The sequence below is a fragment of the Microcaecilia unicolor genome, chromosome 7 (genome assembly GCF_901765095.1).
Source record: "Microcaecilia unicolor chromosome 7, aMicUni1.1, whole genome shotgun sequence".
NCBI classification, from domain to species: Eukaryota; Metazoa; Chordata; class Amphibia; order Gymnophiona; family Siphonopidae; genus Microcaecilia; species Microcaecilia unicolor.
Window position 1 is genome coordinate 267257143 of NC_044037.1, and position 15773 is coordinate 267272915.

General features: G+C 44.7%; 1 protein-coding gene across 2 annotated transcripts in view; it reads left to right on the top strand.

Moving 5' to 3' along the window:
• MCM6 (minichromosome maintenance complex component 6) overlaps nucleotides 1-15773 on the top strand; it is a 46049-nt gene that overhangs the window by 10166 nt on the left and 20110 nt on the right. For both annotated transcript variants that reach the window (XM_030210126.1, XM_030210127.1), the window contains exons 4-9: nucleotides 9151-9400; nucleotides 10738-10903; nucleotides 10988-11133; nucleotides 13179-13329; nucleotides 14148-14289; nucleotides 15526-15667. In XM_030210126.1, the coding sequence (XP_030065986.1) occupies nucleotides 9151-9400; nucleotides 10738-10903; nucleotides 10988-11133; nucleotides 13179-13329; nucleotides 14148-14289; nucleotides 15526-15667 (997 nt within the window). The remainder of the gene's footprint in view (nucleotides 1-9150; nucleotides 9401-10737; nucleotides 10904-10987; nucleotides 11134-13178; nucleotides 13330-14147; nucleotides 14290-15525; nucleotides 15668-15773) is intronic.

Genomic DNA, 15773 nt, shown 5'->3' on the forward strand with positions numbered 1-15773 from the left:
AGCACAATGAGGAAGCTGATAAGTATCGTAGTCCCTGGCAAGAAGTGATGTGAACGTTTCTTGATTCCATGCTTATGTTGCGTATCAGGATTATTAGGTCTGCCATATAACTGGGAGCAAGGCCAAAAATGATTATGTAGGCTATTGTGCAGAGTTTGAAGGTAATTCTAGTCTTGACGGGGAGCCAGTGTAAGGCTTGTGGTAGTGGTGTGGCTCTGTCGAAATGGGTTTTTTAATAAATTAGTTGTGCAGCCGTGTTTTGCGCTGTTTGTAGATTTTTCAAGACCTGTGTTTTCCGGCATAGACTCATTACAGTAGTCCAGGTGTGATAAAGTCAGTGTTTGTACAAGGATGTGGAAGACTTTTCTCAGAGAATATCCTGTGATGCGCCTGGAACCTTCTTATTGCGACATTCGTTGTTTGTGTTTGGTCTAGTGTCATCCCCAGGATTTTCAGGCTGTCTGCTATCGGATGGGTGTGCCCTTCTAGTGTAATGCTGGATAAGATGTCCTTACAGTATGTGGATGTGAGAATTAAGAATTGTGTTTTTTCTCTGTTTTAATTTGAATGTAGTTGCTCAAGATTCAAGGATGTTAGCCCCTTGGGTTATAGTGGTAACGGTTTCTGATGTGTCCTTGTCAAATGGTATGTAGATTGATAGGTCATCTTTGTAGATGAATGGGTTGAAGCCATTTCTTGCGAACGTGTTGGCTAATGGAGCATTATTATGTTGAAAAGTATGGGGGATATTGGTGATCCATGTGGAACTCTACATTCTGCTGTCCATGGGAGGGATAGTGTGTTGCCCATCTTGACTTGGTAGGATCTGGTTGTCAAGAATCCTTTGAACCAATTTAGCACCTTGCTTCTGATGCCAGTTTTGTCCAGTAGTTTTATCAGGATTTGATGATTGACCATGTCAAAGGCACTTGACATGTCAAATTTGGAGGAGCAGGATTTTCCTGCCTTTGCTGATTTCCCTTTTGAAGTTGGCTAGTAGCATTATGAGTACTGTTTCCATGCTGTACTGTGGCCTAAATCCCGATTGGGAGTCTTGGAGTATAGAGAATTTGTTGAGGTAGTCCATGAGTTGTTTGGCTACCAGTCTTTCCATGATCTTGGTTGTGAGGGGTATTGAGGCCACAGGTCTGTAGTTTGAGATTTTGTTTTTGCTTTTGCTTTTTTGTGCATTCTTTGGAATCGATGTGAGCACTTTCTACCCTTTTCTGTTGGAAATAAACCTTTGGATGGCATGTATGATGTGTAGAATCAGAATTGGTATATAAATTGTGCTGATACTTCGCTCATCAGGTAGTTAGGGCAATCATCTAGCATGCAGAATGTATTGGAGAGTTTTTTTAATTGTTTGATTAATGATGTGGAAGAGGTGAAAGATGTCCAAACTCTGTGGCGATGCCCTCGTGCTTTGCCTCCATTTCTTCTATGTAAGTGTCTAGGTTTCCGTTGTCTTGTGTTAGCCCCCTTCTTAGATCTGTAATCTTTTCCCTGAAGTATTTTGCTTTTATCTTTTGCAGATGGAGTCAGTTCATTCTTCGATGTCACAGAATCATGTCTTAAAAGCTGTGTACAAGCCCGTATAGATTCTTTGTGTTTCTGTAGTCTGTTCCTATTTGTTCTTTGTAGTAGCTACATTTTGTATGTCGTATGCTCATATTGTAGGTTTTAATTGCTTTTTTCCATTCAAGTTTTGTTTCATCTTTTTTTTCCTTTTGCCATCTCCATACTCGTCTTCTGCACTGGCTTTTTAGTTCCTCATGGAACCAAGGGGATGATTTGGTTCTGTATTTCGTTGTTTTTTTCTTCATTACTTGGGCGATTTTGTCTAGTATGGTTTTGCATTGTTCATCCCAGGTTTTTAGGAATTCCATGATTTTGGTTGGAATTCTGTCCCAGAATTCTTTGTTGTTGATTTTGGCTCTGGTTTCATACAGGGTTGGGACTTTGTTTGTGGCAAAGTTTCTTTCCAATTAAGCGTTAGGTGCAGTCTGTGGTGGTCTGACCATGGTATTTCCACCCATTTGTAATCTCCCATTTGTAGATAGTGGTTGGCAGTGAATCTGTAGGCTAGTAAGTCAAGTGTGTATCCTTTTGTGTGAGTGTAGGTTTAGTGTTTTCGTCTTTCATATTGTATAGGTGTATGTTGATGTCTTCTTTGAGCTAGATATTGGATCAGGTGATTTCAATTACCCCGATATTGACTGGGTAAATGTAACATCAGTGCACGCTAGGGAGGTAAAATTCCTCAACAAAATCAAGGACTGCTTTATGGATCAGCTGGTGCAGGAGCCAACAAGAGGAGGAAAAATTGTAGACCTAGTCCTTAGTGGAGCACATGATCTGGTGCAGGAGGTAATGGTGCTGGGGCCCTTGATAACAGAGACCATAATGTAATCAGATTTGATATCGGTTTTGGAGTAAGTACACGCAGGAAATCCAATATGTTGGCATTTAACTTTCAAACAAGAGACTATGATAAAATGAAAAGAACTGTGAAAAAAAAAAACTTGAGGAGCAGCTGTGAAAGTCAAAAATTTACACCAGGTGTGGATGCTGTTCAAAAATACCATCCTGGAAGCCCAGACCAAATATATTCTGTATATTTAAAATGGAGGAAGAAAGACTAAATGACAGCCAGCATGGTTAAAAAGTGAGGTGAAGGAAGCTATTACAGCTAAAAGAAAATCCTTCAGAAAATGAAAGAACAATCCGACTGAAAATAGTAAGATACAGTCTGCTTAAATCGCCTATGGCCACCTAAGCCCCAGTTTAGTTATGCGGGTCCCGACCAATATTCAGTGCTGGGGCCCGCGTAGGTAAGCGAGTGAATTTAGGACAGCTTTTGAACTGTCCTAAATTCAGCCACTTAGCTACACAGATGCTACTTTTGTGGCCCCAATCCGTCTCTTGCCCCCCAAAAAGAGCTCTCCGTCCAGTCCACAAGACTCGAGGCCTACCTGTTAGCCCTAGTGGGGGTGATGGAGGTAGGCGTGAATCCCACTCGCTCCTGCCCCTCGTGGCAGCCTCACCGGGGGGGTTGGAGGTTGGTGGGCTGTTGTGGGGGAAGGAGAGGAAGAGTTTGAGTCTCATCAGCTGGGAGGATGGCTCTTTTTGGAGGCCAAGAGGGGGATTGGAGCCATTTAAAAAGTAAAAATTAATTATTCATGTCCTGTCATGAGACAGTTATTAGGACCCTGGATGAATATCGACTGAGAACCGTATAAGCTCTGGCATCCATTCCCACCAGATTTAACCCCTGATATTCAGTGCCTTGGCACTGAATACCTGGGGCTAATCTAGCCAAAATGGTCAATGTTTAAGAAAAATCACTAACCTCCGCAGACTGAATATCATCTGTTGTGTATAGTGCCGGGGTGGAGCCAAGGTGATCTCGGAAATTATCCGGATAGTGGTAATATTTAGTCTATCCAGATGAGTTATTGGATAACCTAGGACAAAGAGGTTGTCCTAAGATATCCAAATAGCAGACTGAATATTGCCAGATTCAGATAACTTCTGGAACTGAATACAGTGCAAGGGTCTGGGACCAAAAAAATGCATGCAGTTAACAGGAGCGTGCACATAACCATTGTGACCCTTAACCCATATGTACAGTACTGATATACGTACAGTATACAATCTCCATTAACTGACATTAGGCTTACTTGAAATAATCAGTTATTGTCCTCTGTACACTATTAGGTCTGTGAGTTCCATAGACTACGTCTGCCAGACAGTAAAAACTGTCATAGCACTGACATCCAGTGGCCTCCAGATAGGCCTGCACGGTGTTTAATCCACCCCTCTATAGACCCCCGTGGGATCCTTCCACACGGAGGTGTACAGAGGGTTTGGTCTTCACGTATAGGCATCAGAAGGCGTAGTTCAAATCTTATTCCCATGACCACAGCTTTCTGTCTATTAGGATCTAGGTGAATCTTGGGGAATTTATGTTCCCACATATATTCTATTAGAATCTAAAAGTATTCTGTATACAGAATGGGTGTCAGGTATATGTGTAGATTAGTTTGTAGAATTAGTAGGAGATGAAGGTTAGATAGAAATTAAGACAAACACTGTTTTAGGAAGATAAATACATTTTATTTCTTACCCAAACACAAGTCTTCAAGTTGGTACAAATTACAGATTCAGTAGGACAGCTCACCCCAAGTAGGGTCTTCAGTTAGGTACAGAAGTTGGACAGATTCTGGATATAACCGGACAGAGCTTCGCTGCTTCCAAGGCGTTGGGGAGAACTCCGAAACTAAGCCAAAATTTCCCTTCTTTTATACCCACAGCTCTCAATAGAAGTCAATTGTGAGGAACATTTTTTCTAATATTTCTCAATTTCTGAGATCATACTTTCGCATCCGGCCAGATGTACATCTGTACCCAACTCCTTCCGTTCTAGCTATTGCAAGTTATTTCGCAATTTCCTCTTTTGTCAACATGTTTTTCTCTTCTGCCAGAACATCTTATTTTTAGCATATCAGTTTCACTTCCTCTTTTTTTTTTCATCTTATGATCTCAGTTTCATCTTATAGAAAGACAAACTCCCTTTTAATAAGTGCTACATTCAATTTGTATCTGATTTTGTTAAGACTCATCTATAAGGCCATTAGTAGGTTATCAGGCCTAGTCAGTGCTTTTCAGCTGTACAAAGCTATGTAGCTTGGCGCACCACTATTCCAGTGGATAGATCTTAAACTAGAACGCATATTAACTTGCAGGAAAAGCAAGTCCTTGCTCAGCCAGTCATAGATTTTTAAACCTAGCTGGTATTTTTACAGCCTGAGTCCTAAAATCTGGCCTTCCACCCTTCCGGTGGGCATCCAGTGAGGGCCTCTTGCTGTACTATAATTATACAGCGGTGTTGAGACTCGCCATCGCTCTTGCAAAAGTGACAGGAGGAGGTTGTTGAATTTCGTCAGCATGTGCCTCGCTGCTCATTTCATCATCTGTTTCATCATCAGCCGTTGTTGCTTGCGTGTAGGCGCATATCTCGACATCAGTACTGTCAGCTGTTTGTAGATCGTAATCAACAGCTACATAGCGATGAAACTCCTCTTCAGTAACACCAGCTGGGATGTCAATAATCTGTTCATCTGACACGTTTGCAACAGCTGCATCTGTTTCGTCCCTTTCCACATCCTTAACATTCCACATCCTTAACAAAGCTTGCCCGCTTGTAGCAGTTCACAATGGTTGTCTGTGTAACCTGATTGCAGGCTTCTTTCTGCATACGTAGGGAATCCAACAATGATAGATTACGAGCCAGTTCAACAGTACGTTTTTCCTTGTCAGTCTGGTCATCTATAACGCTCATCAGACGACATAGCACAAGAGCCCGATAATGTTGTTTGAAATTGGCTATTATGCCCTGATCCATAGGTTGGATCAGAGAGGTAGTGTTTGGTGGCAGGAAAACCACCTTGAAGTTAGACAGCCTGACATCATCCTGTGTGCAGCACAATTGTCACAAAGCAACAAAATCTGACGCTTTTGTGCCCGCATTCTAGTGTCTAACTTCTTTAGCCACTGCTTCCAAATTTCCCCAGTCATCCATGAATTTGCGTTAGCCTCGTATGACACAGGAAGTCGCTTAACTTTCTTGAAGCAACGGAGCTGTTTGCTCTTTCCAATGACGAGGGGTTCCAACTTCTCACTCCCATCCATATTGCAGCAAAGGAGGATCGTCAGTTGGTCCTTCCTTTTTACCTCCAGTAGTTTCGGCATGTTTGAATGCAAGTGGTTCCATCAGGAATCGCTCGCCAGTAGAGACCGTTTTCATCAGCATTGAAAATGTCACAAGGTGCAAACTCGTTCAAGATGGTAGGAAGAACTGAAACAACCCAATTTTCAGCACCAAAGTCATCAGCGTCTTGTTTCTCACCATGCTGTTTCTTGAATTTTATGTTCCTCTCCTTCCATCTTTCCAACCATCCAACAGTGGCTTTGAATTCAGTTAGTCCAAGACTTTTCCAGCTAGCTGGTTAGCTTTCTCCATAAGCAGTGGACCACGGACAGGAAACTGTCTGCTCCTGTCTCGAGAAAACCAGCGAAGAAGAGCATCTTCTACCTCCTCAGCTTTTCCCACCCTTTTACGTGTCCTGTGTGGATTTGTATTGTTTTGCCAGTCTTCCAGAAGCTGATCTTTCTGCTTCAAGGCACGTAAAATTTGACTGGGATTGACACCATATTCTTTAGCAATAGATGCTTGACTTTGTTTTCTAATTTTTTAAGAACTTTTTTCGTTCAGCCAGTGTTAAGTCTTACAGTTCCACGACGACGACTCCAGTGTACACTTTCTTTCGCTTATTCTGCCTGTGCCAGTTAGGGGCAGTAAATTTGAAATCTTGTTGGTTCACTCGCCAGTTGGCTTCCATATTCCGTAAGCGCGCTTATGCGGAGTCTTTCCTGCAGAGGAGCGGTCTTAAACCATGCATATAAGCGAATCTTGCACTTATCAGTGGTGCGCTAAACCGAAGTTTGTCCCCATAGAAATTGATGGCGCCAAAAAGGGACCAAAGTACGGTGTGCAGTTAAACAGAGCAGGCGCTTATCCGACGTGCACTGTATTTGGATATTCTGTGCCAGCCATTATCTGGATGTTAACTGTTCTGGAGCTTGTATTTAGAGACAGCTGACAAGGAGGCTTGCACCTTGTGAAAGATGGTATGCATTTATTGCCCCAGATAAAGTTGGTGAGAGGCCATGTTTGCAGAGAGCATATTTCTCTGAAATACTTCCCAGAGGGGGGTGGTATTAAGAATATCTGCATTTTGTTTTGGCATTTCACATTGCTGCTTCCGTGACTATTGATGAGTTTGACATCTGGACTTTTATTAATCCCGAATATTGGTGGTGGTGGAGGAGACGAAAACTGTAACAGAATTCAAAAATGGGTGGTATAAACACAAAGGATTCCTATGTGGAAAGAGAATGGAAGCAAAACAAAACTTACCACTGCTTAGATGGTAACTCTAGTAATTGGGGAAATAAGGGCAGTGCCGGGTAGACTTCTACCGTCTGTGCCCCAATTATGGCTAGACACATCTGGATGGCTGGAATGGTCTTCAACAGCAACTCTGTTGGGGAGTATGTCCAGTGCCAGGCAGACTTCTATTGTCTGTGCCTTTAAAAATGGCAAGGACAGATCAAGAATATATGTTATAGTGCGTGATATGCTAAGAGTTTATCTTGTTGGGCAGACTGGATGGACTGTGCAGGTCTTTATCTGCTGTCATCTACTATGTTACAGGACAGAACTGCTAATAAGTTCTGATGTGATGAACATAGCCGTCTGGATGATGTGTAAGGTATAACATATCTAAAAAGAGAGGTGGGAATTTCAGAATGAGAAATCTTGTAGACAAGGATTAACATTTTGAATTTGATTCTACATGTCAGAGGGAGCAAGTGCTCTTCCAAAAGCCATGGTGTTACTTGATCCCACTTCTTAGCTCTTTTTATACGTTTTATTGCTTTGTCTCGTAGCAGTTGTAATCGTTGTGAATTGCAATAATCTGTTAGTGATTACCATGGAAAGAATCAGCATTCTTAGTGCTTCACAAGAGAATAGAGATTGTACTTAACGGATCATATGACTCTTATAAAAGCATTTTTTTGGAAACCTAAGTTGCATGTTTGAGTTCATCTATGATTTACTCCTAATCTTTTCTTGGATGTGACCTAGTTCATTGGGGCATTTGCTGTTTGGATGGTGGGCAATAATAAGTTGGGTTCCTTTTTATTGAAAAGAATCACTAATAGAGTCTTCCGAGGGAAGCCAGTATTCTGTATATTATCCACTAAAGATTTTTTTTTTTATGGGGTCCTCGCCGACACTGGTAGCCAGTGTTCTGATTTAAGAAATGAGGTAATGTGATCCCATTGTTTTGTTCCGGAGATCATCTTGACATCAATGTTTTCTTCTGTTGTTTCTACTGGGAAACTGTTCATGTATCTCCCAGCATTCCAGGGAAAAAAATATTTCCTTTGGTTAACTTCTGCTTTTACCTTATTTCGACCTGTTCCCAGAGTTGCTAGTCTCTAATTTTCTACTTGAAGGTGCCCCTCTTTTATGCTTTATTTATAACTTTTAAGTATTTGATTTCTCATGTTCCCCTTCTCAGCTAGAGAATGTATGCTTCCTTAGTGTCCCTCCGGACCAGGATTGGACTGATGGGTTGCGCTCGCCTTCCAGCAGGTGGAGACTGAGAGAAATTCTGATTCCAGAGAGCCAATAAGAGCCCCTGGTCATGTGACCTTAGCCTCAGTATTTTCTCAGTCTCCAGCAGGCAGGAGGTGAGCCCATTAGTCTCTCTCTCTCTCCTTTTTTTTCTCTTCAAGATATTACACATATTCCTATTAGTTCTTCTGTGCCTGGAGAATCTCAATTAGAGGCTTGGCAGATAGGGCTTCTTTTCTTTTTCTTTCTTTGCCAGCCTCTGGGGTGTTAAACTCTGGTGTCCCTTCACCCCTTCCTCCCCATCTCCCTTGCTTAGTTGGGAAGGGCTAGCTACCCTTTCACTGAAAGGTGTACTGCCTTTGGGAGAGGCAGCCATTATTATTTTTAAAAGTAATATAGGAAATAATGAGCATTATGAGGCAATGTCTTTTTCTTTCCCCTCAGTTGTGTTCTAGGGCTCTTCTGGACTGTATGAAAATAATGTTTTCAAAGTGGTCTTGCCTTTGGGAGAGGCAGCTAGTATGTTTTCTTTTTCTTCTCAGTATCAGAACAGAGAAGCAGTCCTTCCCCATTGACTTAACGATCCCCTTCTCAGCTAGAGAATGTATGCTTACTGTGTCTTAGGTCTTTTTAGTTTTTTAAATTAAGTGTACAAATTTAGAAAGACATGTGGTTAGGGTGGTGGACTTTGGTCCTGGGGAACTGAGGAACTGAGTTCGATTCCCGGCACAGGCAGCTCCTTGTGACTCTGGGCAAGTCACTTAACCCTCCATCGCCTGCCGCATTGAGCCTGCCATGAGTGGGGAAAAAGCGCGGGGTACAAATAAAAAAAAAAAAATAATAATCTGAAGACTTGTGGCAATACTACTGTTCTCAAACTTGAGTGACTGGTAGCGGAGAGGCAGCTCACGTCACCCTTGGATGTTTCTTTGTTTTGACAGAATTCGAGAACTGACCACGTCACGGGTGGGGTCCTTGCTGCGGATTAGTGGTCAAGTGGTCCGGACCCACCCTGTCCACCCAGAACTGGTGAGCGGCACATTCATGTGCCTGGACTGTCAGACCGTGATCAAGGATGTGGAACAGCAGTTTAAATACACACAGCCCAACATCTGCCGGAATCCGGTGTGTGCCAACCGCAGGAGGTTTATGCTGGATACTAATAAGTCCCGATTTGTTGACTTTCAGAAGGTAAGTGGAAAGACTTCAGATTATGGCATTGTGCTCTGGGTCCTTGATTTCACCAAGGAACCCTTGTGTGTCAAAGCAACGTGTGCATGCAAGGGTTAAATGTTTCAGTAAGGTCTCTGGTGTGTGCATGACCACACTTTTCCGAACGACTACAAACCTAAAGTTACCATTCGTCCGGATTTCCCCGGACATGTCCTCTTTTTGAGGGCATGTCCGGGGCGTCCGGCGGATTTTGCCTGCACGCACGTTTGTCCGGATTTCTAGACAAACGCGGGCGGCGCCGTGGGTCTGGTCTCGTCTCCCCTCCCCTTCCCTACCATGTTCCCTGGTGGTCTAGTGACGTCTTCGGGGCATGAAAGAGCCCCGTCTTTCCTGCCCGGAGCGCTGCCTCCCTTGTCCATCATCCTTCTCGGTCGGCTGGGGATTCAAAATGGCCGCCGAGAGTTGAAGTCTCGCGAGGCCGCTTCAACTCTCAGCGGCCATTTTGAATCCCCAGCCGAGACCGAGGAGGATGCAAGCAAGGGCAGGCAGCGCTCCGGGCAGGAAAGACGTCACTAGACCACCAGGGCTAGATAGTAAGGGGGGGGGGGGGGTGTATGTGACGGGGGGCGGGGGAGGAGACTATGTGACGGGGGGAGGGGAATAGGGGCGGAACGAGGACCCAAAAGGGGCGGGGCGGGGTATGGGCGTGATGGGGCGGGGCAGGGGGCGTGGCATGTGTCTTTTTCAGAGGACACAAAATGGTAACCCTATACAAACCTACAGTGATGGGAGAAGAGGAGGGGAGGGTTATAGACAGCACAGTGATCATTTCCATCCATAATGGTGATCTTACAGAGATAAGAGGAAAATCCAGGTTTGCAGTGACGGAGAATCCAGATAAGCTTGGAAGAGGAGGCTCCGCCAAGCCCTTCAGAGATTTTCATGGGCCCTGTAATAATTGTCCCCTCAATTGCGTTCAGTTACAATTGGTAGTGTAGGGTTTCCCAAACCCATCCTTGCCACGCTGCCAGTCTGGTTTTAGGGATGTCCATAATGAATGTTTATGAGAGAAATTTGCATGCTTCGGAGAATCAGTATATATGATTTTTCTCAGGTGTATTCATTGAATATCTAGAACCTGACTGGCTATGAGATCAGCTTCAGGAAAACCTGCAGCAGTAAAAGTTAAAATCAGGGTAGCAGACTGTCAGTTGCAGAATTTCGTCTTGTTCTAATGAAGCTTGCTCTCTTAAAAATGAAATCTGTTTTTTTTAACTGCTGGGGCTGTCTTTTTGGATGTATTTGCTATTTTTCCAGATGGCCTCCAAATGAATCTGTATGCCTTCCCTCCTTAGGTCCGTATACAGGAGACTCAGGCCGAGCTCCCCCGGGGCAGCATCCCTCGCAGCTTGGAGGTGGTTGTACGTGCTGAGGCCGTTGAGTCTGCTCAGGCCGGTGATAAATGCGACTTCACCGGCACATTGATTGTGGTACCAGATGTATCTCAGCTGTCAACTCCTGGTATGTCTGGATTTTTTTTCCCCTCTCCTGTTCTGTGTGTGAGTATTCAGAGCAGACTGTGATTTCTTTGGTGCTGTCGTGCAGGAGTGCGTGCAGAAACTGGCTCCCGGGTCAGTGGTGCAGAGGGATACGAGACAGAAGGTGTCCGAGGGCTTCGAGCCTTGGGTGTCCGAGACCTGGCCTACAAGCTGGTTTTCCTTGCGTGCCACGTTGCCCCAACAAACCCAAGGGTGAGTTCTCAAAGGGTGGAGGAGTCTGAGAAAATATTGAAAGGGAAGGGGTGCTGATCTAGTCCTGTGTCAAAACTTGTTTGGCAGCAGCTCTGGGGCCCCTTAAAATAGCCAAAGGGACCCAGCTGGCTCCAACATACAGCCACACACTGCATGTGGATTTTTTTTAGACCCCCCCCCCCCCCAATATTTGGCTCAGTTATTCCCCCCCCCCCCCCTTGAACATAGAACAAGGATGTCAACTGTTTAAAAAAAAATTGGGGACAAACTGGTAAATGCTGAGTTCAATATTTCAGGGCTTCCCAAACTATGGTTCTGACCCCAAATGGGGTTGTGAAACCTGCATTTAGGATCACAACCTGGTCTGTGCCTCTGAGGGTTGCATGCTTTCTGTGGCTACACAAATGGGGTTGCAGCCGGAGAAAGATAAGAATCTTGTTTTCATCGGGCGCAGTCAACCTTTAACAGGTTGCACCAGTTGCTGGTCCTATGTAGAAATTATGTGGCGGAGATGTCTGACAGAGTTTTAAAGACCACAGAGAATTTTTGTCTTAAGTTCTAAAAACAAATCCATGTATAGTGTTTGTAGCCATATGTTGGAGCCAGCTGGTGTCTCCTTGGCCATTTTACGGGTCTGGTTTTAAAAACCTACTTTCAAGTTTGATCCCAAGCAAGTTTTGAATAGACAGGGCCAGAAAGTGGTAGGCCATTGGTTCCCAAACCTGATCCTGGAGGCAGTGCATGCGAATCTCTCTCGTGAATATTCATTGTGGATATCCTGAAAACCTGACTGGCTGGGGTGCCTCCAGGGCCAGGTTTGGGAACCACTGCAGTAGGCTTTGGTTTCCGCTTCAGAGCTCAACATTTTACAGTGAAAACATAGTCAAACCATTAACCTTTCCCAAGTTATAACCTCTACACTTTTATATAGTAGGTGAAACTATTATTTCCTGAGTCTACAAGAGTTGTGTTTTTTTTTTTTTTTTTTTAAAAGCCCAATCAGATGTGCTGTCTACCCTCGCTTCAGTTTTCAATGCCTTTTGACATTTTAATAAGAGACCAAATAATTGACCCCACCTGGATTTGGGTGATTGTGACGTCTGGCCCCTGCTGCCTAGGACTCCTGCTGTCAGGGATCCTGGTTCTGATAAGCTCCGGCTCCATTAAACCACTAACTTTTATTTATTTATTTTTTTTAATCACCAAGTCCTCGGTTTTCCTTCTCCAATACAGGCAATAGACTCCTCCCAGTTTTTGGCTGATTTCGGGCTCCCTCAGAAGTGACCACCTTGTAGGGGGGGTTTTTGGCCTAAGAAGAAGGTGTTTATAACCTGCAAAGAAATTGAGTGATTAATGAGGTTATTACAAATCAGAAGCCATGTAATTGTACCTTTTTGGCTTTTAATATTTCCTAACTTAGGGTTCGTGTTCGCCCTTCTCCCTCCTGATGCATCTCTTCTTCCCTTGCTGTCCCCACAAAGCTCTTGCCATCCCATCCTCCCACCCCCACGTGCCTTAATCACCTTCAGTCTTCACCTGCGCAACAACAGCAGCACTCATAGGCTGCCTGCAGCATGCACCGGGGTTTTCTCTCTGAACTGTCCCGCCCCTTCTGACACAATTTGGGGTGGGACAGTTCAGAGAGAGAGCCCCGGTGTAGGCCGCAGACAGCCTATGAGTGCCACTGGCACTGCCTGGGTGAAGACTGGAGGTGATTTTAAGGTACAGGGAGAGAGAAAGACAAAGCTTTGTGGGGAAGGGAGAAATGTGGTGGTAGGAGGGAAATGTAGTATGAGACACACCCCCTGTTGAAAATTCCTGGCTGCGCCACTGGAGAGGAGATTGGATGATTGGGCAGGGCCAGCTGCAGCTTGGGAAGGAGAGTTGCCAGTTCACCCCCAGCTCAACCAAAAATGGGGTGAGGTGGTGACTGCCATGATGCACAAATGGAGAGAAGTCGGTTGTATCTATTTTTTTGACATGTTCTAGTAACCCATGAAGACTGTGTGGCTCAAGATACATTTTCTGTCTGATCCTGTTCTCAGTTTGGTGGAAAGGAGCTGCGCGATGAGGAACAGACCGCAGAGAGCATTAAGAACCAGATGTCTGTGAAGGAGTGGGAAAAGGTGTTTGAAATGAGCCAGGATAAAAACCTGTATCACCACCTGTGCACCAGTCTTTTTCCTACTGTGCACGGTAAGAGGTTGACTGGGGCACTGTTTTTTTAAAGGAGACTTGCCAGACACTCCCAATAGAAAATGTCCAACCCACTAGGGCCTGACATCTTTCCAGAACCTACCGATTTTCCCACATTCCCACCACACATGGAAAAAGGAATGAGGATTAGAATTATTCCATAGCTGCTGCTGTCCTTTGGGTAAGGGGTGGGGAATTGCATTTGGAGGAGGAGGGGTTAGGGAGATCATTTGGGAGTAGTTAGTCATGGAAGAAAATTAATTTGGAGGGTTGTTTTGTATCTTAAATGTTTGTCCTCCCACCCCACCCTTTGAGTTCTTTTCCACGTACTCTGTTTAGCGTCAGCTGCTGCAGTATTTGGAGTATGCATGAATAAACATAGCCTTTCACTAGAGACTGAACATCTGCAGTCAATCTGGTCCGCTCTTTTTACATTTGGGATAATTTTTATAAACAAGATGCTTTCATGGAAAGTCCAAAAAGACAGGGAGACTGCAAAAGCTGGTCACACTACTCCCTTACATGGAAAGTCCAAAGCGGTGCCTCCTTTTTTTTTTTTTTTTTTTTTTAAATAAAAACAACCTCGACACCTAGAAAGTGTTATACGTACTTACGTTTTTGGAGAGGTAATGAATATGCGTGAAATATTTGCATACTGCTGAGACCCTCTGGGTTTGCAGTTTGACACCACTACCAAAGAGTTTGGACCAGGTTCTAGGACGGGAGTGAACAATTTAACTTTGAGTTTTGTAAAACTTTCCACATTTCTAGGTGTTGATGTGTAATTGTTGCTGATAGCTTGTTATTTCTTGGTGCAGGTAACGATGAGGTGAAGCGAGGTATCTTGCTCATGCTCTTTGGAGGTGTTCCCAAAACCACCATGGAGGGCACCTCTCTGCGTGGAGACATCAATGTCTGCGTCGTGGGGGATCCCAGCACAGCCAAGAGCCAGTTCCTCAAGTATGATGTTTGCAGATTTGTTAAGTATAGCTTAGATGGGAAAGAAAATTTTAGGTTTTGCTCTTGCCTTTTCAGTAGTAGCTCAAGGCGAGTTACAGTCAAGTGCTGTAGGCTATATCCCTGTCCCTGGAAGGCTCACAATCAATGAAGGATTAAGGGCCTTATATTATAAAGTTTATGCTCCTAAACTTTTTATGCTCCTAAATGTACACTCCTTATTTATGCAGCTAAATTACGAGGGTACACTATGCTTGTAAATTTAGGAGCAAAATCTTTATAGAATAAGGCCCAAAGTCACTTGCTCAGGATCACAAGGAACAGAAGTGGGCTCCCTTGGTTCACAGTCCCTGTGTAGCAGACTGGATTTGTCTTCAGACCTCCTGTCTTCAAGTGCACACACAGCAAGCCAGCAGTGTTCATTGCAGCTGTATCATACCCTCTTCCCCCTTGGGTACACCTTGTAGACAAGGGGTTCACTCAATTCCAGTGCAAAGTCCACAGACCTCTTTTAATTAGGCATGGAACTGATTGTAATGTAGATGCCCAGCACTATAAGACCTGGCAGTGCCACTGGAGCACATTAGGGGATGATATTCCCACAGAAAAAGTGGAATTGGCACTGATTGAAGCTCCTCAGAGGAGAAACACTTTTCACTTCACCATATCATTGACAATTGCCACAACTGCTAACCAGGGGCGTAGCCAGACTTCAGCGGGAGGGGGGGTCCAGAGCCCGAGGTGAGGGCACATTTTACCCCCCCCCCCCCCCCCCCCCCCGGCACCACCACCACCAACAGCAATTTTGACATCCACCGTGGCCTACCTTTGCTGGCGGGGGACCCCAACCCCCGCCAGCCGAGGTCCTCTTCTTCCGGCGCAAGGCTTCGTTCTGTTTCTATGAGGTAACATGCAGGACGTCGGACTCCACGTGAAGGACGTCAGACTCACAGAAACAGAACGAAGCCTTGCGCCGGAAGGTAGGCGGGGAGGGTTGGCGGCGGGAGGGGGGTCGAGACGGTCATTGGCAAGGGGGTCCAGGGCCAAATCTACAGGAGCCCAGGCCCCCGTGGCCCCACATAGCTACGCCACTGCTGCTAACAGGTTTCGAATAGTGCTGATATTGCCTTACCATGTGTCCTGTAAAATGTGCGTTCATATTTGCAAACACCGAGTGATGGTCTCAGATTTGGACCAGTCTCGTGATGTCTCCTGCATGTTTTTTTTTCTGCTCTCCAGGCATGTGGAGGAATTCAGTCCCCGGTCTGTGTACACCAGTGGCAAAGCCTCCACCGCTGCTGGTCTGACAGCAGCAGTGGTGAAGGATGAGGAGTCACACGAGTTTGTGATTGAAGCTGGAGCCTTGATGTTAGCTGATAATGTAAGTACTTAGTTTAAATTTTAAAAAACATAGCTACATTTTGGTAGCGAAAACAGCAACAATTACTATGTGTTTTACTCAAATTTATCAAGCAGCTGCAGCACTG